Consider the following 27,428-nt stretch of genomic DNA (forward strand, 5'->3'; position numbering starts at 1 on the left):
CCCCATCTGGCTGCACCCTTCTTTCAGGTGGCTGTAGAGAGGATAAGGTCCCCCATCAGCCTTTCTCTCCAAGCTAAACTCCCCAAGTTCCCTCAGTCTCTCTGCGCAGGACTTGTACTCCAGACCCTTCCCCAGCTCCATTGCCCTTCTCTGGACCTGCTCCAGCATCTCAGGGTCTTTCAGTGGGAGCTCAAAGTGGACACAGGACTTCAGGTGTGGCTCATCAGTGCCCAATACAAGGGATGACTGCCCTGCTCCTGCTGGCCACACTACCACTGATCCACGCCTGGATGCCATTGCCCTTGCTGGCCACCTGGGCACACGTAGATCTCTTTCTGCTGGGGAAAAGTCGAGGCGAGCAGCTTTGAAAAGGCTCGGGCGGGGTCTCGGGGATCAGGACCACCAGCCCTGGCTCTGTGCAGGGCTCTCTGTCTCTGGCTATGGGAGTAAGGCAGCGGCTGGAGGCGACGCATCCATACCCGGACTCGAACCCGGGGCCCCGCATCCTCCCCCGGGGGCGGGGCGGGGGCGGGGCGGAGGCGGGGCCGGCTCGTGCCCGAGCGCTAAGCAGACGGAGGTGGCGCTATGCGAATGAGGGCGGTGCTATGCAAATGAGCTCGAGAGTGCCACGGCGGCTCGCGGCGGGGCGCGCAGAGCGCGCGGGGATGCGGCGGGGCGCGGAGCCGCAGCCATGAAGTACAAGGTGAGCGCTGCTGCGGGACCGGGACCGGGACCGGGACCGGGACCGGGACCGGCAACCCGGCTGTGCGGGCTCGGGGCTCCCCTCCGCACCTCCTCGGGGCCAGCTCTCCCTGCTGCGCGGAGCCCGGGGAAGGTGTCCGCGGGGAGTGGGGAACGAGGGGGCTGCGGGGACCCCCGGTGCTGTGTCGGTGCTGGCGGTGCGGGGAGAGGAGTTCCCTGGCTTTTCCCGCTGGTGCCAGCCCTGGATAACGGGGGATGGCGGGAAAGGTGCGGGATGCCCAGCGCGTTTGGGACAGGTACCCCCGATCCTCGCCGGGAGCTCGTTCAGCCCCTTTCCAGCCGCTCGTGGATGTTTCTGTATCACGGTGCGGTCTGTTTGATGGATCACAAGCGAGGGGGAAAAAACCCTAACATTGTTTAAACATGGATAGCCTATCCCTCATATTAATACTTATCATCCCCTTTTATTAAATAATCGCTTTTAGCGACCTTTTACCAGAGGGGGTGTGGTTGGTTGGGAGTTTTTTTTTGTTTTTTTTTTTTTTTTCAAAAGGCACAAATGCGGAGCCTTTAATCCTAATATTACTCAAAAACGTCTGGGCAAGGTACAGAATTGCCCACGGGGCATTAGATTACTGTACAGACATACCGTAATCTTGTGTGATTGGAAAAAAAGGAGGAGGGAAGGAAAAACTTTCCTTCCCCTGCCAAAAATAACTCCAGCGTCAATAAAAAGGTGATTTTGGAAATGTCACACGCTATATACTTACTTGGAGACTAAGTTGCTTTGGAAGTGAAGTCCATCTCCGTGCTAAACCTGGCAGCGTGGTGTGAAAGAGAGCTGATGCTGTGGCAGTGTGTGTGAGAAGTACGAGTGATAGCCAGGTAAATGTGCACGGATTTTCATGCTCTTCTGTACATCTCTGAGCTCAGACCAAGTTTTCAGGATCTCTCAAGCCAAACTTTGGGAAAGGTCAGAGTTAAGTTTCCAAAGCAACTGCCAATTTCTCCATCTCATGGAAAGACAAGGGAAAAAGAAACTGTCTTAGATGTGGGTTGGCAAAGGTAATCCATGGCTTTGACAATTTTGATGTGGATCTCATAGCTCTTTTTTTGTTTTGTTTTGTTTTTGTTTTTAATCTTGTCTCAACTCACTGATCTGAAATCTGAGATAAAATTCATCTCTTCTCTTCTAACTGCTCCACCTCTAATCAGTCCAGGTAGACTTTATACCTGCCTAGGGAAGCTGTTACTGTGAGCAGAAAGCATCAGGCACTCAAGGAGTAGAAGGGCAGTGTCCAAAGCTCACAAACTGCTTCCAGGCTGTCCAGGGCCAAGCAACACTTGTATCCCAGTGGCAAAATAATGGTCCTGCACAATTACACAGGTTCCTGATTTCTTGTATGTAGCCCAGTGGCACTGCAAAAATAGGGACAGATAAGGTGGCGTGAAGGAGGGAAGTCTCCTCTGCTCTGTTTCCTTTGCTTCGTTTTGTGGGAATGAGTATTTTGGGTTTGGTTTGTAATTATGTAATTCTAGACAGAGAAGGCTAGACAGAGAAAGAATAAGCCATTAAAAATAAATAAATAAAAAGGGAAGTTTGAGAGGTTTGGCCTCAAAAACCTTCTTGCTGGATTACAATGTTTACTTTCCCTGGGAAATGTGAAGTAAATTACACTGTTTAACTGGGACAAACATTCTCAGATCTATTTCTTATCCCTAGAGTAATACACAAAGAAAATACCTGCACATTCAGTCTTTGTTCTTCCTGTATTTTTTCTCTTTCTTTTATCTTCCCATAGGAAAACTTTTTTTTTTTTAAATTGTATACATGAAATAAAGGAACAGAGAATGCTCATGGCCTGCCTGTGGTTATACCATCACTTCAGAGGAGGTTTAGCATCCAGGTGCAGATTTGGCCCTGTTTAACTGTTCCTGGTATTCTTGGGCCTGTCATTCTTTACTTTCATTATGGTAGCCTATAAGGCTTTATTTAAAGAAATACTTGAAATTATTATTACAGTTTAATTCATAGTTTTAACAGTAGGACAGAACAGGAACTGATTCATGGGTGAGACCCTGAATATGTATCTCCATCACTCATGATTTTGCTTTCAGTGTGACTAAACCCAAGGTCATTTCTAGAAATACTTTCTGCTACTCAATCTACACATTTTTTATTCAGACATTTTCAATTTTTTTCCCCTCCCTCTATTCCTTCATCTAAGCTTCTTTTATTGTCCATTGCATTCTTCCATATTAGTACTCAAGACTGAATCCTCTGAAAGGGAGAATCCCTGTGGATTTAAGCAAGTTCAGAATTTTACCTTACATATCTCTGCACCGCTGTGTATATTTTGCATAGTGTGTGAAATTCAGTCATTATGTGACTATTTAAAGCAAAGAGATATTTAACCCCAGGTCAGCTCCTGTTCTCCCATCATGTACTACTTAAATGCCTGGGAACACAGAGGTTATTTTAACAGAGCTATGGAAAAATGGGAAAGGTTAAATGTAAAAATACTTGCATTGGTTTGGAGCATTTCTTAGTCCCCCTTGTCTAATTTTCAGAAGCTGATTTCTTTAGGGGTGCAGTTGCCTGAGGGCAGCACCTCAGTTCTTAGATGACAACATCTTGCTTTTGAACTAAATCCCCATGTCCAACAAAACTGCACCCCATCAAGTTCTCACAGGACTCCATCCCAGCATTCTGCAATCCAGGAGGAAGGATCAGCCTTTTCTGAAACAAAACCCAGACTACAATGCCAAGGATGGAGAAGTTACAGCTACAATATACTCTGCAGCAAGAGAAATAACTGTGGGTCACCATGATGAGGGAAGGAGGTGGATGGGAGAGGGAATATCTGGCCACCAATTCCAACACTCTTATCTGAGGCAATAAAAGTGCAACAGAAGCAAAAGAGAGAAGACATTATCATAACAAGGCTTTTGTAGCTTGGTGTCTGTTCACATGCAAGACAAAATAAGGGGGAAGGAAGGAAGAAAAGGGGACTTGTCTGTTTACTAAAACTTCCAAACAGTTAGTGAAAGAGGAGAGGAAAAGAACCCTGCATTCCTTACCTCATTTAAGCCAAAAGGAATGACGTAGATGTAAAGTATGAGGTCTTGATTATCTATTTTTAGATAATTTGTTGGGCAAGGAAGAAACCTAAATAGGGTTTGAAATGCCTGCCATTTGTGCTAAGGCACAGTCCTGTAATATATAGACTTGATTACAATGTCTGCATGCCAAGACAAACAAAATAGTGTCCCTGGGAAGAAATACAATATTCTCAACCAGAAGTGCTTGTGAAAAGCTGCTTGTAACCCTGGCAATGAAAGACTTTGAGTATTGGACCATGTAAAAGGGAAAGAACTGTCTGTACTTTATTAACCAAATCCTCTCTGTTTCATTTATTCCTCATTCCCTTGGTTTCACTTTTTTTTTTCAGTATCTCAGCAATTGCAGGGTGGCAATCAAACTCAGAAGTAAATAGGAACTGTGGAGCCTTGTAAATGTAGTAGGAGAAGAACAAGCTGACTAGGGGAAAATCTGTCCAAGTTTGTGCCGTCCCTCACTGTCATGAGTTTAGAATGGGAATTTCATGGTTTTTCTCTCACCTGTGCCCGTATGGGGTGAGGTGGCTGAGGTGTAGCAGGGTCAGGCCTAAGTCAGCAGCAGCACTAGTGAGATGGAGTGAGAAGAATTGTCCCCTTCACAAAGCTTGGAAAGCCACTGGCATTTTCAATGGTTCTGGCTGGAGCCTCTGTGTGCCCTCCTTCCCCTCCCACACCTCCCCTGCAGATTTATATTTATATATTTAATACAGGTGGGTGCTCCAGTACCCCAGGGTGGTTGAGGAGCTCTCACAATTATGTCCACTTGCCCTACTAAAATCTTGGCAAGATAGCAGAGTGCTTTTAATTCTGTTTTACAGATGGAGCTGCTGAAGCTTAAGGATGTTCAGAGGAAAAAGATCCATCACAAAACATTACAACAAACAGCATAAAATTTTATGTCTGATTTCTAAACTTCTATCTTTTTATGCTAACAGCTGCTCCTGAGCAATGTAGCTGTAAATCTGTTTAATCAGAAACTGGTAGCCTAATCTATCTCTGTCCAGTAGTTCCTCGTATTTGATGGGGAAGCAGAACTACCAAATGAACAGCCTTCCTTATATTTTTTTTATAGTTCCGATTCAGTTTGATTCTAGATCATACAAGAGGTATTAGATACTTGTCTGGGGGGTTTTACTCTTGCTTTTAAGGTTTTGGTAGAGGTTGCAAATTGCATGTTAGACTATTACATGACCTTGAGGTATCTTGACTCAACTTTACTGATTTCAAACAGTGCCATACTGTCAAAATACCTCCTTTAAGGAGATCTATCAGGTCAGAGAGCAGGAAAACTGTCTAATAGTAAGACTTTACGGAAACATCTTCTGCAGAAGGAAAAATGAAAGCACATTTCAGTGGTTATTATTTTAGGCTGCAGAACTCTGCTTTTTTGCAGAATGTAGGCTAGATGTTGAAGAAGTCTCATGAAGTGTTATTGTGAACTTGTTAAAGTGTTGGAGCACAGTTCCTAAGACTGCAGACAAACTCACCTTTGGAATCTTACCATCTCAAGCCCAGAGATAAGTGGGGTTAAAAGTTGCACTCATATCTGATCATTGAACACTGAATTCCTATGTGTGGTGTCTAGGAGAAATTCAGTGTATGGCCTGTGCTCCATTATAAGTACCAAAGTAATTGCAGCAAGACCAGGTGCATACAAAAAAAAAAAATAAATAGAAAACCAGGAGCATAGAGCTTCCTACTTGTCATATTGATGTTATCAAAGGAGTTAGGGGCATGGGAGTGCTTTCTGCATACAATAGATGCACTTAGGTCACTTAAGGGCCAATATGAAGTCACTTTTTCCTTGCTGCTTTTTTTTTTTTTTTTTTTTTTTTTTTTGACTAACTTATCACAAGGTTTAAGTACTTAAATCCCATTCATACCAACAGCAATTAGGAACCCACCTGTCTCCCGAGGTCCAGAGTTTAATTCAATTTTTAAAGCAACCTGAGTGCTTAAGAGGAGTATGCACAGTCTCTGCCTTGGCTGCAACACTTCTGGAGGACCCTTATCTTACACTGTTCCCATTTCTGGCTGCACTTGATGGAGACAAGCAGCTGAACTTCTCAGGATATTAAAGTCCCCACGCCTCTGTAGGAACCCACTTTCAGTGACATTTGGAATCACAAATGCCTAAGTCACTTTTCAGGAGGCTTCTTTACATGATAGATGCTCTCTGAGCATCCATGAAAGCAGTGGGCATCTCCTGTTAGAGCAGTACTCTGGCCCCTGAAAGGTTCTTTATGCCAAGCCTTCAGTGGGCTTGATCAGACACTCATCTGGGACTTTACTATGAAAATAATATTTGTGGCAGGTATTGAGCAATGTTTATTAAGGGTGCTGCTAAATACAGCTGCATGTGGAGGTGCTTCTGCCTGTAAATGGCTGCAGCTCTCAGCATCAGTGAAACTGGGTCATTTTATAGCAGCTCAGAGTGCAGCCTCTGCATATTACTGCCTGATTATCACAGTCTGCTCTTGGCAAGTGCCCGTTTTCTTTTGCCTTTTGGTCTAGACATTACAGTAGTGGAAACTGTCTTAATTTTAAGGAGCTCATTTTTCCACAGCAGATTTGGACGTAGCTTGTGTTTGACATGAAACAGGGCTGCTAAAGCTATAAGTTCACACTCCTAGAAACACAAGTTCATAGCATGACAAAAATTCTATATTTTTTTTCTCTATAGGGATGAGGCAAATTCTCACCTTTCTATTTTTATGTTGGTTTTGAAAACACTTTCTTCACAGTCAGAGTGGATCAGCCTGCCTGGAAAAGGAAGAAAAATAAGAATGTGTTTGCTCCACAGGAATGCAGTCTGCACATCAGAAGCCCTTTCTTAAGCAGGCCTCATTGACAGCAAGGTTGAAAATTTTAGTAATACCAATACTATAAATCATTTGGTAACAATAAATCTTAGAAAGTGCTGAAGGAGCCTAGGACTAAATCTCAGTTCTTCCAGTGAAGAAGAACCTGCTTAGCTGCAGACAGAGAGAGGAAGATACAGGCATTAAGAAATCAGTAATTCTCTTTCTAAAGAAGTTTCTGATCCAAAGGGTTAAGTACAAGACAAGTAAAAGTGTGCACTCTGTTTAAGATACAGCTAGCAGTAGGTGGGGTCATGAATGCCCTTGTCCTGTGGACTTTACATCCAGTTAAAATACTTAGGGTAATAAACCAATTTTTACTGCTATAGAAGGGCGTATTTACAAGCAGATACCTTCTTTTGTTTTCTATCTCTTTTTATACTGCTTTATTTTGTTTGCAGCCCAGGAGCTGCCCAAACCAATCTCTCACACGATCAAGAATACAGCTGAAGTTGTGTTTCAGCCTGAGATTGAGCACAGTAACCAGAGCTGCTTAAAACTCACCTACACCTTCACCATACCTCTTCTCTGGGGATACACTTACCCAGAAAATGTCAGCTTGCCAAAATCGAGCTGTTCTGGGAGGCTTGTTGACTTTTGGCCACTGCCCTGTATGATGACTCTGACTGAACCTGGCAAGCATCAGCTGCCAGCCAGGCTTGGCTCCCCTGGAATTCTGATTCACAGGCAACGTGGTACCTGTCCCACCAGCCTGCTGAGGGCTGGAAGGAGCCTGGAAAGAGGAGTTCCTGAGCTTTTTCTCTTTGGTTAGCTGGACTATCAGGGTATCCCAAGTTTAGTATCCTAGGTGGTGACACTAAACTGATAGAGTAGGATGGTTTTCCCTTCGAATGAAACTTTTTTGAGAGACTTGGGGAAGAAGAGCATATCCTAGTTCATCTGAATTCTAGATTTAAAAATAAAAAATTAAAAAAGCATACAATGCTGAAGACATCAAACAAGTAAGTTGGTGGAAATACTGAGGTCATATGTCTACATGTCATGTGCTATGGGTTCTTGACCATCAAGTTGGAATTGTTTCCCCAGAGCTGCAGAAGGAAGGGTTAATTTTGGAAGGAGGGTTTAAGTTTTTGGTTGTGCTTTTTTTTTTTTTTTTTTTTTTAAGGAAACTTTGTCTGGGAGAAGACTGCTCACAAATGCCAGAAAATGGAAAACTGAGAACTCAAAACATACGTTTTGGGATTCTTTCTTTCCGTACCTTTTTTTTCATTTTCCCTTCTGCTCTGCTTCTTCAATTCTTTAGCATTTAACATCCGATCTCCTTTCATTAAGTTTTTAATTGCTTGCCTGAGGGAAAGAGGTTAAGTTTTACATCTGCTTTTTGATTCTGATGTACTGTGGTTTAATCACAGTGAGATCATATTTACTCTAAGGGTATTGTTTGCATGCTTGATTTTTTTTTCTTTTTTTTTTTCCCCTCTCCCTGTTGATGTCACAAAAGGCACACAGCCCTCAGATTTGAAAAGGCCTTTTAAAGTCATGGAATGAGATCACACCCTTCCTTGGGTGGGGGGAAAGGAAACTGGTTACGGGGCTGAAACACACACGGAAAGCTTAGTGAGTTAGGTGTGGTGGAATTTCCCAAAATACTACTAGATCTTGAAGGCAAGTCAGGGGAAGTGGTGTGTATTCCCAGAAAGAGGGAAGAGGAGGGTATTTTGGTGCTCAGGTAAAACCCCTTTTCCAGCTGTGCCCCTTTTCCAGTTGTGCCCCTTTTCCAGCTGTGCCCTTTTCCAGCTGTGCCCTTTTCCAGCCCTGCCCTGGAACTCCCCCTGCTCCGTGCCATTCACAGCACAGCCCTCCCAGCACCAGGAACAGCTTGTTTAACATCTACAATATTATGTTGCTGCGATTGCCTTTGTAACGCCCTCTAAGTGAAATAAAACTGGGCTAGCCAATAAAACCAAAACTCAGGCAACAGACAAAAGAATATCGTGTGAGCAAACAAAGGCAGCCTTGTTTTGTTTTGTTTTGTTTTGTTTTGTTTTGTTTTTGTTTTGTTTTGTTTTGTTTCCCTTCTTGCCAACATAGAATTATCATTTTGTTGCTTTCAATAGATACAGAGCCAGAAGTCTTTCTTTTCAACTCACTTTTCCATTGTGAAACATCAGGCATGGCAATAAGCTGATGCACTCAGTGCAGAATAATGAACTATTTTATTCACGCAGGCCAGAGCACCAGTTAGGGTCCTTGTTCTAACCTTCATTTTCACCTTTTTCCTTTTTTACTTGCCCCCCACCCACTTATTTTAGCCTCCAAATTCCTTCTTTCATAGACGTGCATTTGGATTCCCTCTCAAGCTGCAGGTTCACTGCTGTGCCTCAGTTTTGCGAACTACTTTGCCAACTACCTACAAAGGAAAAACAAATGGATATACAAATATCTCCTATTTACTTAAAATTGATCAGTTTTGATGCAACAAAAAAAAGGTTCTCAGCCCAGAGCACTTCCAGCTTCTCACGTTTATGTTGGATTTGAGTCCCAGTCTTGGTTGAACCAATGGATCACATCAGCATCTTGGGCAGGAGTGTGAAGTGCCTGAGCCCTAGTTGGTCTGCTCACTGCTTGCCCACCCTGCTTGGAGGAGTATTGTGTCTGCAAAAACTGGCAGTGAATATTCCAGGGCATGACAGCCATAGTGCCTATTTTGGCTTACCCAAATGTGGTCCTGTATGAAAGGGAACATTCCCATTTCTCCTCCTTAACTTTCTTGTCTCACTACCAAAAAAAAAAAAAAGTCCCTGACATCTCAACCTCCAGGCAGCTTGGTCTGCTTTAGCATGACTGCCAGGCTCTGTTCCAGAGATGCACAGGACCAGAGAGTAAGGATACTTAGGGTGCATGAAGAGCTGTCCTCCTTGGGGCTCTGCTGAGGCTATTGACTCATAGCTCTCTCACTAGCTGTGAAGCCAGTCTTCCAAATGTGTGCATGGAAAACTGCCTTAATTTCCATCCAGCAGGACTTGTAATTGTTCGGGTGAGCAATGCTTCACCAGAGAAGTATCTTTGCTAAACCAAAAACTTGGTGGTTTTGGTGCTAGAAAGCAACAGAGTGCCTGAAAAGTAGAGCTATGGGCTTTGCCTGAGGAGTGTACTGAAGCATTACCATGGTGAGCAATTGCAACTGAGCTCCTTATTTTGTCATTATCTGGGGCCAAGGGAGCTCGGAGTTCCCAGGGCCAGGCACAGGGTCACTGCATGCTTAGGGTCTTTGCCCTGCTGAAGCTCAGTAGCTGTGACACCCTGCTAGTGCAGAGGCTCTGTGATATGTACTGTGGTAGTACTTCCTGCCTCCTCTGCTCTATCTTAGATAAAGAGCAGAAGTCTGCACACAGCTCGTTGCTGGCAGTGAGTTGCTGCAAGTCTGCACATGGATGGGGGCCATTCCATAGTCCACTCTCTTGTCACTGCCCACAGGGACCTGTCTAAGAACATGCCAGTGCAGCTTTGAGTGTATCAGGCACTGCCTTGGCTGTTCACACTGCCTTCTTCCAAGTTTGAGCAGACCAGCTAAAGACATTTTTCAAAGCTGGATGTCTTATTCAGTGATCTCTGTCAACTTCTGTTAAGTAGCCTTTGTGATAGGTTGCTTGTTATAGATAGACCTGTTACCTGCTGTGCCACAAGAGCTGCTTTCCTTGCCAGCACAGCACAATGAATGCTTTATTTCAGGCAGTGACAGTGAGAAATAGACAAGAAGATGGAAGCTGAAAAGAATTGAAGTTAAACTGTCCAATGACTCTTGCACTGAAACCTTTCTGTCAGAAGGCACAATAGAGCTAAAATTGTCCTCTCTTCTACCAGTCCTGCTTGTAGGCAAACCATGTATCTCAGAATAAAAAACTCAATTTTTACAGGGTTTTCAGAACGACCCTTTTATGTCACAGGCAGATCATTACTGTTGGGCCTAATGCAGGGGCATTTACAAGGGTATGTAAATGCTTAAGCTTACTTTGAAATAGCAGTCATTCATTTTTAAAAAATCTAAGAGATGGGAATCTTCATCAAAAATACTACGAGACGGATAACTAAAAGCGATCCAACCATAATTAAGCTACTGGTTTGTTCACAGACGTTGCCCCCACCTTTCCTTCCTTTGTTCCTCCCTTCCTACTCCCAGGCTAGCTAAACATAGGAGAGAAGCTGTTTCTCATTTTAAGAAACAGTTTGTCCAATAATAGAAAAAAGGGGTCCCACCCTCTTTCAGTGAAGAGCAGTTTTCCCAGTCCTGTTTGCACATAAACTCTACACACAGGAAGCAATATCACAAAACAGACAAAGCTGGACAAAGCAATACTCCTCAGCAGCCAGGCACAGAGCGGGGATCAGTGTCCTCACCTCTGAGGGACGCATCAGAAATTCTTGGAGCCTATGGTTGGTTGAGCCTTTTCCTCAAGTGTTCATTCACTGTGGACTGGCTGAGAGGAGTGGAGTCAGCAGCCTGTGCTGGAGCTTGGCACAGCCACACTGGGCCCTTACAGAGACCATTGTGTTTAATCTCCTGGCATGTCATTTGTTATTCTGCGTTTGCTGCCATGGCTGTGGGCACCTCACACACTCACCCACGTCACTGCTTATGTTTACTCCAACAGAAGTGGTAGATGTTTCCAGTACTCTTTAACTCTTGCCTCTTCTTAGCCTCATCAGCCAAAAGCCCCTTCATCCTCCAGACTATGAATCACAGAATTCTATCAGTCATCTTCACCCAGCTGCAGGCATGTTAGCCATCAATTGCAATAGGCTAAGGAGAGAGTAGAACACCTTTGACAGTTCTGTAATAGACCTCACTTATGCAGCTGAATTTGGCCTGTAGTTCTTTCGACATCTGAGAAGATAAGTAGTTTACAGAGTCTTACTGTTTTTTAGTTTGTGTTCTGCAAGTAGAACAGCTGACAGTGTTTAGAGCAGCATCTTTTGCTTACTGGGTCATGCATCCTAAGTGCAAGAGAAACAAAAATCTAAGGCATGCAGAGAATACAAATTAAATCTTTCCAGCTTTTATCTAATGGACTTTAAATGGCATTAAAGGAAACCTCAGACAGAAGTTTCAAATTCCAGTTTACCTAGACAGAGCTTGAAAGCTTTATTTTTGTCTCAACAGATGTAGAAAGGTGGGACCACTGGCACTGTAATCTGCATTTGATCCAGAGAGTATCCATTTCAGTTCCAGTTCTTTTAGGCAGTCTCTGACACATGGCATCAGCACAGTCTGCTGAGCCTTTTCCTGCAGGATGTTCCAGCTAAAATCCCCAGGCAGCAGTCATTAGGGTCAGACTCCCTTTGGCTTTGGCCTGCTGACAACTGAGATAGGACTTTGTTAAACAGAAGACTCTAAAACTTCCGGATTTCAGTGATTTTATATAAGGTGCTTTTGACTGCATTCATGAGCCCAAGGTTAACAGGAATTTAAGCTTCTTGAGAACAAATGTGGGGGGTTTTTTGTTTTGCCTCTACAGAGCATTAACACAGTGGGGGCCTGACCTTGGCTTCAACTTCCAGACATCCCAGTATTGCTGGCAAGGATTGGCACAAAAGCTGAACAGAGTCATTCCAATCAACCATTAGTTGTAGAGAAGCACTCATTACTTGAAGTAGGGCTACCACAGCACAGGGAGCTCAGGAGAATGAAGCTGCTGCACAGAGTCCACAGGTACTTTTGGATTTTAAGGACAGCACCACTGCATCTATCATGTAGTTAATTTAACTGGACCAAAGGGAGCAACTGACATTTCCAGTCTTAGTCCTGTTAAAAGAAGCTGGTAGCTGCCAGTAGCTTCATTTTATGAAGTGCAGCTGATATCTGTAACAACTTTTTTTTTACCTATCTAGCACCAGGTAATTTTTTCCCTGCCTTTACAGAACTTGAATTTGTAGTTCTGCATCTATCGCCCCCTATTTTTTTTTTTTTTAATTGGGAATATAAAGGGACATCCGTGTAACTTACCAGTTGTGAAAACAAGTTCCAAGATGATTTTCTCATTGCCCTTTCTCTATTGCTGATTCGTGTGGGAAATGGCCAAGGTTTTTTTAGCATTTAGTGATACCAGAAAGTCACTACTGTATTTTTGTCTTATCGTATTAGACCTTAGTGCTTACTTGGTGCCAGTTCTCAGACAGATCCATGCCTCTTCAGAGCAATGTCATGTAACTGTCCCCACTCTCTGAGCTGATGAGACCAATGAGAAGGAGTATTGATATATGGGTTACAATGCCCACAGAATCAAAAAATTGCTCAGGTTTGTCAAATCTATGGAGATAAGTTCCACAAGTGTTGAGACATGTCTTTGATCAGAACTTCTTTCCCTGTGTGGAAAAGTAAAGGCTGCTATCTTGATCACCACAGCAGGTTAAAGGTGCCTCTGTGGTTTCCAAAGGCTTTCCTTCTGTGGTCACAATTTCATTTTTCTCAAGGCTGATTTTGCTGACTTGTGAAAGTGACTGTGACACTGTTTCTGAAGCTCATACTAAGCAGTTCTGTGGAGGAAGAAGAAGTCAGGGGAAACACACAAGGTTTGCTTAGCAGGAGCAGTGCCTTTGCTGCTGGCACCAGGCAACAGGCTTAGTGTTTCTGGTGCCAGTGCTTGTTTGGAGGAATATTTTGCCTGCTTCACTGCTCCATCAGTGACTGGTGCTGGTGGCATGGCTCTGGGCTGTTTAAAGGGCCTTGGGGAAATGGCTGTGAAACAAGTGGCAACCAATTAGCATAATTCACATTCTGGTGCCTGAGTTAACACTGACAATGAGAATCTGAAGCTGTTTGCAGCAAAGAAGTTCTTGAAGCACATCTAGAAAGTGTTAATATGCTGCACGCCAGGTGGTGAGAAGGTCACTGGGACAGAGATAATGAGCAACTGGGAAAAAAATTCACATGGGAACTTTTGTCTGCTCTAATTCTACCACCATTTCAGCTTTGTTCTAAGAATTGCTTTGCTGTAGAAGCTAATTAAGCTTTTCAAATACCTTTGAACACCAAAATATAGAAAAAATACACATTTATCATTGACTTAGCCTTTGTGGTTTGTGCTTCCATCCAGCCAGCTGTAATCTTCCTCCTTTAAACAACTTTTCTGTGAAAGTCTTCTGTAAGTTGCACAGGCTCTAGTCCCATTAGCAGATTTCCCCTGTGAAAGACATGCTAGAGAGAAATGTGGAAAGATAAGAGATTAACTTGAATATTCAGATTAGGCAGGGGCTCTTGTTTTCTGAGCTTCCTGGGTTCTGATAAGTAGCCTGGCTGACACAACAAGAGCATAGAGGTAGCAGTCAAGAAGAGACCATTGGTTTTGACCATGCTTAAATAATAGTTTTACAGTCCTGCCAAGGCATGGACAAAAATTGCTTCCTGCTTTATCTATATTCTTCTGATATCTTAGTGTTGTTGACTGATGAGCTGAGTAGACATACATCAGAGGGAATGGTGGGCCCCAGTGCTGCTGTTTTACATGGGAGTTCAAAATGGCAATCCTGCTTTTTCAAGCCAAAGCTTAATTTATACCAGCCTCACTAATGATGCTGATGAAAGGCAAAGCCAGTGTTTCTCATACATTTGAAAGCTGATCTCCCATTCAGAGAATAGGAAACTGATCTCATTCACCCCATTTCAACACTGCATGTCTTGGGAAATGCAAGTTCACCTACCTTTTATGTGATATCTGAGCTTACCAACCCTTCCATCCACCAGTCAGCCCTGCACACAACCTGCTACACTGCACAAGGTCAAATGGAAGCCTCTGTCTCAAGCACAGGAATGATGGGAAAACATCCGCGTGTCGATAGGGAAAGATATAACAAGTGAGGGATGATTTAAAAAAAGGTTCTGATATGTCCAAGGAGGAGGATAAATATGACAGGTAAAAACACTAAACTTTACTTGACACTATGCCTTTGACATTGGAAAGATAAATCTTTAAGACAGCTGCATATCCTTTTTTGTGGATTAGCACCATTTCAGCTTGTGTACTGTATCCAAATACTTCAGCTTGAACACTCCAGATCCAGGGCTCTGTGTATTTTTTCAAGTGCTTACAATTAGATTATAACCATCTCTGCTGACCGCCTTCACTGAAAATCAGGCAGTCATGGAGCAGTTGTTTCCAACACGTCTGGAAATATCACCAGAGCCAAGAAATTAAATCTTCATGGCCTTTTTGAGGGGTCCAAGAATGTTAGTGCAGACAGCCTGCCTACTTTCCATTGAATACCTTGGCCAGTTACTCAGAACTGGATGTGCCATAGAGGTCTGCAAAGAAAGGAAAGGGAGGTAGCTCCATCTGTGAGAGGAGGTGGTTCTTATTATCTTATTATCACAGCCAACAATCTTACATCAGCTCAGAGCTGGCTTAAAGCTTCTTAGCAGAGGTACTGCTGGGAGTAGAACCCCAACAGGACAGAAGTCAGGGTAAGCTGCAAAGCCTGCCTGAAACATTGGGCAAATGCTTGGGGGTAGAGCTATGTGAAGTTCCCTTGTGGTACTGCTCCACTTGACAGAATCAAGCAAAATGCACCTAAGAGTGCTTAAAGTATGTTGACACAAGTCAAAGACACTCCTTGGCTGCCCTGAGGCTCCCCTTAAATCACACACAGAGGCTCTTTATGGTGCTGGTTGATACCTACATTCTTACATTCTTTGCCCCACAGAGATGGGCACTGCTTTCCTCATGGCACAGGCATGACCCCACTTGGGGTCACTGGGGACATTATTTCTTTAAAATTATATTTTTCTCTTTAAGACCTTTCTACAGAAGGTGGAACTCAGAGAAATCGTGGTCTTTGAAGTTGTTTTGAAGGGTTTGCTTTTGGGGTTTTTTTGGCGGTGGTTTTGAGGCAGCAGGTGAGGAAGTGTTTTACCTATTAAGCTACTGCTGTGCTGTGCCCCTGAAGAAGTTTGCAGAGAGTGAGAAGGCACAAATGCAAAGATGAGCATTGTAGCTCAAAGCCTGTAATGTTTTAGACAGCTTTTCTTAACAGGTGGTCTACAGATCTATCATTTTAAGGCACCTGCAGGTATCAGCTAAAAAAAGCCAGGCTGCTGTCTTTACAGTAATGGGATCTCCACCTCCATGGAAAGTCTTTTGGGACCCCACAAATGTAAAAATGTTTGGGAAAAACTACTCTGGATTACTCACTCCCTGTGAGTCTTGTTCAGGTTTATTTTTAATGGCTGCTAGATGGCTGTAGCAGTACACAGAGCACATTTATAGGGAAATCAGTGTCAAGAGGTGAAGGTACAATCCCCTCATTCACACGAAGAGCACCTCAGTGCCAGGGGCAGAACTCTCCTGGCTTTCTGTCTGTTCAGATGACTAGGCCAATATAAAGAGCTTCTATCTGACCCGCTGTTGCTGGAAAATGTATCACTAGCAGTGTTGCTAAAGCATAAACCTCTCATTTTTCCAGCTTGGGACGGAGCAATCCCGTGCTGTATGATTTTCCATGTTATTTTGATTTCCTGCACACTTCTCTTTCAAATTCTGGTGTTGGCTATCACTCAGAATGTGCCTGAAGACACAGGAGCGTTCTGGCTGTTGGCTGATGTGCCGCTCTCGCCTTTGTTTCCCCGCAGAACCTCATGGCAAGAGCGCTGTACGACAACGTGCCCGAGTGCGCGGAGGAGCTGGCCTTCCGCAAGGGGGACATCCTGACGGTCATCGAGCAGAACACCGAGGGCCTGGAGGGCTGGTGGCTCTGCTCCCTGCACGGCCGGCAGGGCATCGTCCCCGGCAACCGCGTCAAGCTGCTGGTGGGCGCCGTGGTGCAGGACGGTCCCTCTGGCCAGGACGTGGCCAGCTCGGCGCTGGGGAGCCAGCCCTTCAGCCTCCCCAAGCTCTGCCCGGCGCCCGGCGCGCACGCCGCCGCACGGGACCCTGTCTACCAAGTGCCGCCCTCCCACCGCAGCCAGGGCATCTACCAGATTCCCACTGGCCATGGGCTGCTGGGACAAGACATCTACCAGGTGCCACCCTCTGTGCAGAGGTGTGTCGATGGTCCAGCTGTGACTAACAAGGTGTGTGCGTTTGCTTTTACTTCATTGCTCCAAAGGAGCTCACCTGTGCTGAGAGAAGTGTGTGATCCAGGCTCCTCTGAGTCTCTCATCACTTTATATGTTCAAAAGAGCTGCTGCAGCAAGATAAACCCTCCTACTTATTAATGAACGGTTATGTCATCTGCCCAAGTAATTTTTGTTAAATTAAAAATTATATACTGTCCTGCTGGAGCACTCCCAGAGGGTCTAAACTGCAAAGAGGAGTCAATGATTGATGTGACAAGGGTCGTACTTGATAATGAGGGAGTTCTAATACTAAACCTAAGCCTTTTAAGAATGCACTTGGTGTTTGCCTACAGTTAAATTTCTTGGTTGAAAGTGAGAGCTGCAGCAGCTCCATGATGCAGCCATTACTGCATTATGTGGGTCCCCCCTTATTCCTGCTGTTCCTAAATTCTCCCCATCTTCTGCCACTCCCTCATTTTACCTTCACAAGATACCTGACAGGTACCCTGATGATTGAAAAGGATTAAGGAAGATACCCAAGGAAGGAAGTTTTACAAAGCCAAAAAAAAATTCTTTCAGTCCCTCCATTCCCAGTTCAACAGCTCCAGATATCAGCATCCTCCTTACCTTTGCAGCTTAAAGCAAACCATTAATATCCATTTTATGTGAGCAGATAAAGGCTCTCTCAGCAAATTCTTTACTGGTTTAAACTTTCATCTCATTTAGATTGGCAAGACTGTCTGTTTTGTGTTTTCCCCCCACATGACCCACAAGTCAGCCTTTTTCATATCAGGCCTTTGGAAGACGAATTCTAATGCTTTTATTTCCTTGTTATAATTTCATTTTCCTTGATAAGAATAAATGGATTTTTTTTTGCATTCTGAGCAAGAGAGAAAGATCTCTATAACATTCCAAGTCAATTTATAAAGAGGTTTGCTTGTTCAGCTTTTCCATAGTTATGCTTTATAGGCTGTGCAGGAAGATAATATGAGAAAATTGCACTTGCTGCACAGGCAGAGATAGGAGCTTTGTTGGAGCAATTACATGGGTTTTCTTGATAACTCCCATGTATTTTCTCTCATTTTCTTCTTTCCATACACTACATACATTGAAATGTTTTCCAGGGACAGTATTGTTTGCCTGTCCACAGTGGATGCCCTCCAAAGTAATAGTGAGGCACCTGGTAAAAAGCCTGTTGATGGGGCAGCTCAGAAGAGATCCCATTTTAGGCTATGGCTGTAGGAAACATTTTACTGTTACTCACTGTTCAGAGATGCCTGAGGTTGCACAGGAGATGCACCATACGGCAGATCTGCACTAAGGTCTGTAAGCCCAAGGTATTAGTTTGGACCGAGCACTATGTACCTTCATTTTAGTACCTGACTTGCCTAAATACTATCAGGATAGTTTGCTTAGCATAATGAATGTGTGTTTCTACTCCACACAGAATTTTCCTACTGATTAGGGACTTCTTCTCCCTCTTCCCACACTCTCCAGCTCCCGTGAAAATAACAGAACATTCTGCATAGACCTGCTGGCTGCTAGGACTGTGCTGAAAGTCTTGGAACACTAAGATTCTGAAATCTCTGTTTTAGTTTTGTACAATGTTCTTGTTGAGATACAAAAATCAGAAGCTGTAAAGCATCTGTTTTCTTCAAGTTTTTGCCTAATTTTTTTTTCAGCAACCTTGATTATGATTTTTTTCTGAATTCAAGTCCCCTTTAAAAAATTATTTATTTGTCAGAGTTGTAGCTTGTTTTTGTTTAATTCCTTGCAACGCATGACAGGCCAGCTATGCTGCTCACTGTAAAATAATACACACATTTATAAAGCATTTCATCCTCAATTAAAGTAAATACCAACCTGCTTAACCCTAGCCAATGTTTGCTACTTGTTCTAGTCCTGACTTAAATTTATTTAAGAGTCCTTAGTCTCATTATGTTGCATTAGTGGCTGGCAAACCTAATGGCAGCATCCTGCTTTGATCAGAGGTAGATTATTTCTTGCTCCTTGGAATTGTTCAGTTGTGCATTAAAAGGAGCCCATTGGGATTGAAACCTTGGCAGGAAAGAGACAACTTATTAGTGAAGGAGATGTCTGAGGTAAAGCTACTCCATTCTTTATCATCCCCATCTTTGCCAAGCTGCTTTTTTACAGCTGCAGCTGCAACTCTCTGCTAATGCCTTTGTGAAAGAAAAGCCTAATTAAAGGGAAGCACTTTAGCACTTGTCTCCTTTGTATGAGCAAACAGTCTGCCCTCCAAATCCTCCTCCTCTAGGGATCAGTAAAAACAATCCTTAATACTAAGGAAAGCTGGGCATCTTGAAGATTTGATTTGGGGTCCCTTTGCTTTGTCTTCCAAAGTGAATAATACCTTTTCTCAGACTTGTGACACCTGCTTCAAAGGCTTAAAGGAGCCACTCTGCCTCCTTCCATCAGCAGAATCAGCTGGTCTGCAAGCTGTGCATTTTGGTCTGAAGGATGTTGGTGGGTTTTGCTGCAAGTTCTTGCTGTATGCAAGTCTTCTCCCTTCCCACCGCAGGAGCTAGAGAAGAAAGCTGTGTCCTCTGGGCTCTGCTCTGAGCAGGACCAGCAGCAGTTTCTGTGTTTCCCTTTCTGCACGTGTCTGCTTGCTCCCCTTGTGCAAATGTGTGGCTTGGCTGCTGTACAGGTTTTGCAGGCAGGGCTCAGGAGCTGCTGTCAGGCAGGAATTGTCTAGCCTGGAGCAGCAGTAAATCAGCAGCAGGCATGTCATTAAGTGTGCTGAGGTAACCCATCTCCTCAGCCAGCAAGGCAGAGGAGTCAGAAAGGAGTCCTGAGGCAGGTAATTACAGTGATTAATTGATTCTACTTGCTGACAACAGAGCTGTATTGGCTCCCTCCATCAAATAAAAATAGCACCTTCTAGAACTCGCTCCACCAGTGACAGAGATAAGGAGGGGTGGCTTAAAGTTAGCCTTGGTCAGCCCCAGGCTTTTGCAGCTCTGCTGCAAGTTCAGTCACAGAATGGTTCCACCCCAAAGTGTGGAGAGCATCCGAGGAGCATAAGGAGGTGAAAGCTGATCTTAGAATTTATTCCCTCTTTCTGTTCTCTGCCTTGGAACTTACTCTCCTTTGCTGCAGCCAGCAAAGAGAAAAAGACTTGAGACAAATCTGACATTCAGGAAACCTGGATTTTATCCTTGTCATAGAATTTTCACAGTCTTGAGTAGTGCTTTTGCATCTCATCTGCAAAATATGTGGGTTAATTATGAGGAAACTCGTTCTGTATGGATTGCTTTGAGAACATCCTTTGGGAAAGGTGCTGTCAAAGCACAAAGATTCTTTTGCATCTGTGATTAATCATTAGTTCACACCTAAGCTTTGAAGTAGGGAAAACTACACATGAAAAACAAAAAGTCACTTGCATGATTTAAACACTCATTTTCTGATTCAGTGTTTCCCCTAGCTGATCTGTTGTGCTGTCCCTGCCATCCTGAAACTAGCATTGACCAAAAAAATTAAGGAAATTATTTCCTTGTTGGAAAACAGCTTTCTGTAGAAACCAAGAGCTTTCAGGAGAACTGTTGATCAAGGAAACTGCACAAAACAGAATGAGACAGGTGTTTGACCAGGGAAGAGACTGCACTGTGGGAGTTCCCAGCCCTGAACTACAGCTCCCACAAGGCACTGACCAACTCCAGCAAAGAGAGATTAATGCCAGCTTGGAACAAATCTCCTTTTTTGTTTGTTGGTCTGTGTGAACTGGAACGCTGTAGTTCAGGAAACACTCAGATTTATCCACCTTTTACAAGTGGATAGAGCGGAATATGGAAGGAACTCATCTCCATCCCTGGCCTATTTCCAAGTATAAACATGTCCTTGATAAACCAAGGGTTTCACACCCTGCCATCCTACTGTCTCTGCCTTTATCAAGAGGTCCCTGCCTTCAGCAGGAGTTTTGGGTAAACCATGGCTTTGGGAATGGACCTTGTTCCCTGGTTTTTGTTTATGTTAAGAGTCATGCTGGTTCAATGCACGAGAAACACCACCCCACAAGCAGCACCACCCTGACAATTCTGGCACAGACTTCAGTAGCAGGAGGCAGTTAGCCACATTATGACATTCTTCCTTCCAATTACACAAGTACTTTCCTAGCTGGGAAGAAACAAATGGCTCTTTATGATGTTTATTCCAGAAACAAGCCTGCATTTCCATTATTGTCTTCTTTTTCTTGCTATTTTCATGTTTGTGAAGTAAGAAGAGAAAGCATTAAGCACAGTAAAGAGTTATTTGTTATCAGAGGGAATGGGATCATATCTAGTGTTATGCAGTTTGTTAGTAAAATGTATTTACATTCCAAGATAATGTCCCCATTTACCCTCAGGCCTGAAATACCACAGTTTCCTGTGATGGGGTTTCTATAAGTGGCCCAAACAGTGATCATACAGTCCCTCTTTTCTTCTGCTTTCACATTACAAGCTCTGCTTTAGGGATTTGTATCCCTCATAACAAAATACTGCTTCAGTGCTGAACACACAGGAAGTTTGGTGAGTGCAGCAGGAATGGTAACACATACCTCAGCACTCAGGGCTGGCTTTCACAAAGTGTGCTCTAAAGGATGAAAACACCTCAAATTAAATGCCAGCTCAGTGGTTAAAACAGCACACAGCCCTTTTCTTAGGCTCGGGAGTTTCACTTGTAACTTTCCATGGGACGGTAATAGGAGAACAACCATTTTACTGATAAAAAGTCAGTGTAGTTAATCCCTCATCCACAAGGCAGAGTAAGCAATAGTTAGTGACTGATGTGATTTGTAGAGAAGTATTTCAAGTAAAAGACTGCATTTTATTAGCCTGAGCAAATATATGAGCTCAGCATTACTCCCTGTTCCTCCCTGAGCACAGGGCTCTTTTTCATCACTTCTATTTGTAGACCAGAGGCGTGCATTTTTCCCCTGGAGTATCAGAAAAAAAGGCCAGTCCTGCAATCTCATCCAATAACCAAGAGGTCTCCAGGGACACAAATCTGTCTGCACAGGAGCAGGATCAAACCTTTGCTAAAAACAGTAAAACAATAGTAATAATAAAAGAAAAATGCAAGCTTATGGGCTCTTTCTTGGTGGTTAGAAACCTAACTGAACCTTTGGCTATGTCTGAAACAAAACACCAAATTGGGGTAATCTAAATTGCCCTTAAGTACTAAATCCTAAGCAGAGCAGCAGAGCATTTTAGAAAAAAAACATTCCACATGAGTGGAAAACTGATTATTCAGAAAATGAATCTCATCATAAGGAGGAAGTGTGGTTTCTGGAGATAGGAAATTAGTAGATGAAGACAAGTTGCTGGCCATCAGAAAGTACAGTCCTAGTGAAATCTAAAGTCTTGGCAGGCATTCTATGATTTTTTACATGTTTTTATTTGGAGGATGACTAATTAGCATCAGAATATCATAATTCCATATGTTTGCATGAAACATTTCAAGTTTTCTTTTTTTATATAGCAATGGCAGTATAGCATCTACTTTTTTTTTTTTTTTGACATAAATCTAAATTAATCTTTCTCCCCAAACAGACTGTTAAAATGGGAGCAAAGTGAAATTAAGGTAGTTAGGTTCTTAGGAGACAGGAGCCTTCTTCCATAAGCCAGTCCATCCCTAATCCTTAAAAGACAGTAGTATATTCCCATTGGGTTTTACCATCACAGCTTTTACATACACACAGTCAGTCATGGCTGAGGTCATTATGATACAAATGGAAAAAACAATTAAGGATGGAGTTTATATCTGTTTAAAAGGTGTCTGTGCCTTCCATAAACTTGCCAAAGCAAGCTGTGCTAATCTAAACACCACTTACTAAAGCACTTGTCTGTACAGCTGCCCTGAGATACCCATACAGAAATTGAGCCAATACAGCTTGAGAGCCAGAGAACCTCTACAAGTCAAATCCAATCAAATCAAATAAAACCAAATCAAGCTTCTTCCTCCTGGAACATTTTATTTGCCTCTCTGTCTCAGCAGAGTAGTTCCCAAATTAAATGATTTAGGGGCACTTCTATTGTTTCTGTCCAAGTGTACCTCTGAGAACACTCTTGTGGAATTGAAACTCTCTGGCAGTGCTTCGTCTCAGCCATTTTTTTGCCCCCTGGGAAATGCCGATTCACAAAAACTGAAATTGTTGACAGGGAAGGATCTGTTCTGAGAAATGTCTTAAAGGAAGGAAAACAAGAGGTCATGGAAATACCCTGTTACAATTCCCAAATGAAGCTTTTCCCCCTCCAGTCTAGAAATTAAATTTCTATTTAAATAGAAATTTAAATATATTAAATATAGGAGGAAAGAAATAACAGAAAAAAAAAATTAAGCACCTCAAAAGATTCAAATTTGTATGAACTGAACCAAACTGGTTTTTCTTTGTGAGCCTTTAGGATCTCATGTAATTCACAGGTAGACACTCTCTGCCCTACCTGTGTTAGCACCTCATCCTTTTTCTTTCTTTCCTTTCCTCCTCTGCCACACTTGCCCTAAATTTGGGCCTCTGTCTTTGGAAAGTATTACCAGCACAGAAAATGAGTACTGGTTTGCAGTTGGTTCTTCATGTGACAAAGTGGGGAGACTAGACAAACTGGGATGGCCAAGGCAAGATACCCTTGGACAAGAGACCTGAATGCTGAGATGCTGGGTTTTGCCACAACTGCAGCTCAGGTTTAATCACAGTTTTCCAGAGAATGCTTTCCCAGACATGCATATTTCTCCACTAAAACTTAGCACACAATAATTTTGGGGGGATTCTTTCTCTGTAAGACCCATCCATAGACATTATTTCTGAGTTCATGCCTGTTCTATCACCAGTCCTGTAACACATCAGCTTTTTAGCTCTGTTGGCCAATGCATGCAAAAATGATGATGTCTCTGTCTGCCTAAATATGAGTATTTGTCATGGAGATGACATGACACAAGTAAAACTCTTATCAAGAATGTTGGACAACTCTCCTCTTCACACTCCTTTAAAAATGCTGATAATTTAATAGGAATGATATGATTTGCTCATCTCTCTTGTTCTTCCTCTCAAAAATGGGACATTCTCAGAAGCATTAGTTTGACTCTCTTTAATTACATTTTGTAAGCAAGAATGACTCTTACCAGAATCTTGGAAATACCCCTTCCCAGTCAGCCTTGCAATTCAAGGGCAGCCAGCAGCAAGCCTGTTCCACTGGAGCAAGCAGAAATGTTGCTCATAACAAAACTGGCAGAAAGCCCCAGAGCTGGTGTGAGAGCAGGATCATGTCACGAAAACATCATTAAAAAAAAAGAAAATGAAAACACCCAATCAGATCTTGCCAGTGATAGAGCTGTTGAGATTTTTTTGGTGCTTTGTACAGCTCATTTAGGAAGATGTGGAGATACAGACCTTTTTATCTGCAGTTAGTTTGCAATCGTGAATATCAGTGAGAAAAAATTCAACACTATCATCTAATGCTACAGCTAATGCAAGTTCAGCACTATTCCACCACACTTCATAGAGCCTTGTCATTTTATACTAATCAGAGCTTAGGACATTTATGTAACTCCACAATTTTTTTTTTAATTGCTTGGAAAGACTATAGACCTGCATTTCAGATTTAGGGGAAAAAAAACCCCAAACTTAAAAATAGTGTAATGACCCTAATTTTGTGTACTGATTAATGGACGAGGTCACACCAGAAGTTAAAAAGTCAGGATTAAGTTGGCAGTTGGTTGCAAAGCAGTTGGTTATACCCTTCTCACCAGCAGTGAGGGTGTGAATCCAGGCTAGTTTGTGATGTCACATTCTTTTTCTTACATTTGTTTAACAGCTTGTGCTCTGTATCTTCAAAACTCACAACCCAAAACTTGTATGAGTCTTGTTGAAATAATAGAGTCTCAAAATTTTAACACCCATTTTCATTACATGCTGTTTTTTACATGACAATACCACAGGAGTGTTTTTTAAGACTGGACATGTACTGATGAGGCACTTCATAGGCACATTTAAAAGTTTCTGTTTAAATGCCTGAGCCTGCAGAGTTAAGCATTTTTAATTTAACACACTGTGAATTAGTGACATCCTGACCTGCTTTACCTTTTGAGAGCATTTACAGCAGAATCTTCATGGGTGTAGGTCTTGGACAGCAAATGGAGATGAAGTGTAGAAGAAAATGAGCATTTTTTTTGAAGATGTAAGCAGCATCAAGACACAAATCCGTTCTGTGTCAGGGCTGTATTTGTCAGGAGTTCTTATCTTCACACATCTGAATATTCTAAGAAATGCTCACCCGTGGTGAGCACCCACTCAAAGACAAGCAGAGGTGTCACAGCGCCCGGGAGCTGCATCTCTTTCTGCCACCCCTACAGCTCAGCTCAGAAAATGGTACAGGCATTGCTGACAGTTTCCTCTTGCCTGGCACAGACATTTGGGCATAGCACTCAGAACAACTCATAGCTGAGCTGCAAGTCCAGTGCATCAGAAGAAATTCCTCTACAGACTTCCTCCCGTCTCTTTCAGCTTGTGAGACTCGATCAAAGCTCTCCAACAGCTCAGTCTTGGCAGAAAATACTACACCAGAACATTTTATAGTGGCCCAATGTTCACATTATTTGGATTAAAATAAAGTGTTCTGAGTTCAAAACTTACAGCAATTTGCAAACCCAAACCTTGATAAGAGTATCCTTAGCACATGTGAAATGCCAACCTTTACTCATTGGCAGCAGGGAAATACACTGTATGTTATTGTATACAGCAAGTAAGTCAATAAAAGCATGATTGATTGTTTTTTTTCAGAGCAGGCAACAGCAAGTGATACAGTAGGTATTACTGTCAGGAAATTTATTATCAGACACTGGGAATCCTGATTCAGCTTGCAGAAGACATGAGTGGAATCACTATGTGCTTTCTGTAAAAATGACAGTTTTAGCCAGCTGGCCAGGTTCTTTCAAATACCTAAATTACCTGTCTCTGTCTTTTAACCCAACCTTCCTGCAGTTCAGATTAGCCACTGAACCTTTCCCAAGGGGGGGAAAAATCCTCAAAACATTTGAAGAGACACACATGGCTTCTAAGTACCTACAGCAGAACAGAAAGAACGGCCAAGGGGTGGTTCAGTGCCTGATCTGACATCATTCAATGGTTGCTGCCTCTGCCTTGCCAAAGTCTAGGACTTCTAGAGACTAGGGAATTTTTTTCCCCTTAATTCTCTCTGTTATTTCTGTATATTCTCTTTGTCTATTTTATGCTTGTTACAAGCCTAAGAGAGCCCAGGTGGCTGTTATATATCCACTTAAAAATCTCAAGAACAGAATTTCAACAATTAGGGCTTCATATTGAATTTACAGAAACTATTTACAACAGTAAGCAGACATGATTTTTTTTTCCATTTCCTTACACTCATTTTGACTAATTTTTCCCACATCCAGGCTTTACTCCAGGGCAGAACTCATCCCAGGGTAACCCATCAGCTGCTGAGCCCTGCCCATGGGGTGAAGAGGAGAGCATCCTGGGCTGAAATATGTTTTAATAGTTCTTTGTCCTGATTTAAAATGTATGTCCCCTCTTTCCCACCTTCAAAAAGCACTATTTAAAATCTATTTAAATGCAGTCAGCAGGCAGCAGTGGGTTCTTGGGATTGAGAGGCCATACCTGGAAATACCAAGCTGCCCTTTTTAGCTCCCCTCTGCCTGTGGTTTGGGTGGGGCAGGGTGTTGTAGAGATGGCATACCTCTGATCAGTTCTGTCACCTGTAAAACTCACTTGTTTCCCATCATTCTGCATATAGAAATTGGAGTTCATGAGAACAGGCCAAATTCTGCCCTCCACGGTACTGCTATGAATTCAGAGTAATTTTGTTTGCTTCAGTAGGTTTATTTGCTCTTTGTCCTTGTGAAACAATGTAAACTACAGTGTTGTGTATCTGCTGTAAGCATGAGAATGGTCTTCTTGTTGCCGTAGTTAGGAATGTTCTCTGTTGCAGCCTAACATGCATTTTAATCCTGAAAGAAATAGAATGTTGGTTTTTCTCCCCCTATATTTAGTAAACTGGGATTTAATGAACCACAGCACTGGATATTTTGTAAAGTACATGCACATTCAGCTCTTTTTTCTCGGTTAGGGACATGCCATTGGCATGGAAAAGGCCCAAGTAATTGCTTTTGGAAGAGCGTGGTCTTCAGCAAGAACAGAACAAACTTTCTGCTGGGTTGTCTTTGTTTTGCAGTACTGAAAGTTTGAAGGCTCATTACATGTTTCACCAGAGCCAAAGCTGGTGCCTGTTAGCTGCTCTGCATGGATTAAGTGGTTAACAGTGTTTTGAGAATGTTGGGCTAGATAGTTTGTGGGAACACCATCTGTTTCCTTTAACACGTAAACAAGGAAAATTGCTGGTTTGAAATGCAGGATTATTTTTTTTATACTTGGATGACCACAGGCATTCTTAAGAGAGAAGAGGTAAAAGGAAAAATAATCCTCTTGAGGTATGAAGTGTAATGACATTTGTTAGAAAATAAATTTTTGAGTGTCAGATGGGGCTGCTGTCCCTGTTCTAGGAGTGGGTAATGTGGAACGTTTCCTTTGCAGTCAGCTCCTTCCTTCTAAATTCATCTTCAAAAGTAAACTACCATCAAAAACAAAACCATTAAAAATTGTCCAACAATGCATTGGAAGGGCTGAGCATCTCATTCAGAAGCAGCAAGTTAATTTAATATATTTGTGGGTAAATATCCAAAATCAAAAGTTACTTCTGATTGGA

At 42.8% G+C, this 27,428-nt stretch overlaps 1 protein-coding gene across 1 annotated transcript in view; it reads left to right on the forward strand.

Annotated features, from left to right (window-relative positions):
• The first annotated feature begins 617 nt into the window (after nt 1-617).
• Nucleotides 618-27,428, forward strand: part of NEDD9 (neural precursor cell expressed, developmentally down-regulated 9) — a 37,407-nt gene continuing 10,596 nt past the window's right edge. Inside the window, exons 1-2 of the mRNA XM_079300826.1 lie at nt 618-703; nt 16,267-16,707. Of these exons, the coding sequence (XP_079156952.1) occupies nt 692-703; nt 16,267-16,707 (453 nt within the window). The 5' untranslated portion in view covers nt 618-691. The remainder of the gene's footprint in view (nt 704-16,266; nt 16,708-27,428) is intronic.

Source organism: Erithacus rubecula (assembly GCF_903797595.1).
Source record: "Erithacus rubecula genome assembly, chromosome: 3".
In the NCBI taxonomy this organism is placed as follows: Eukaryota; Metazoa; Chordata; class Aves; order Passeriformes; family Muscicapidae; genus Erithacus; species Erithacus rubecula.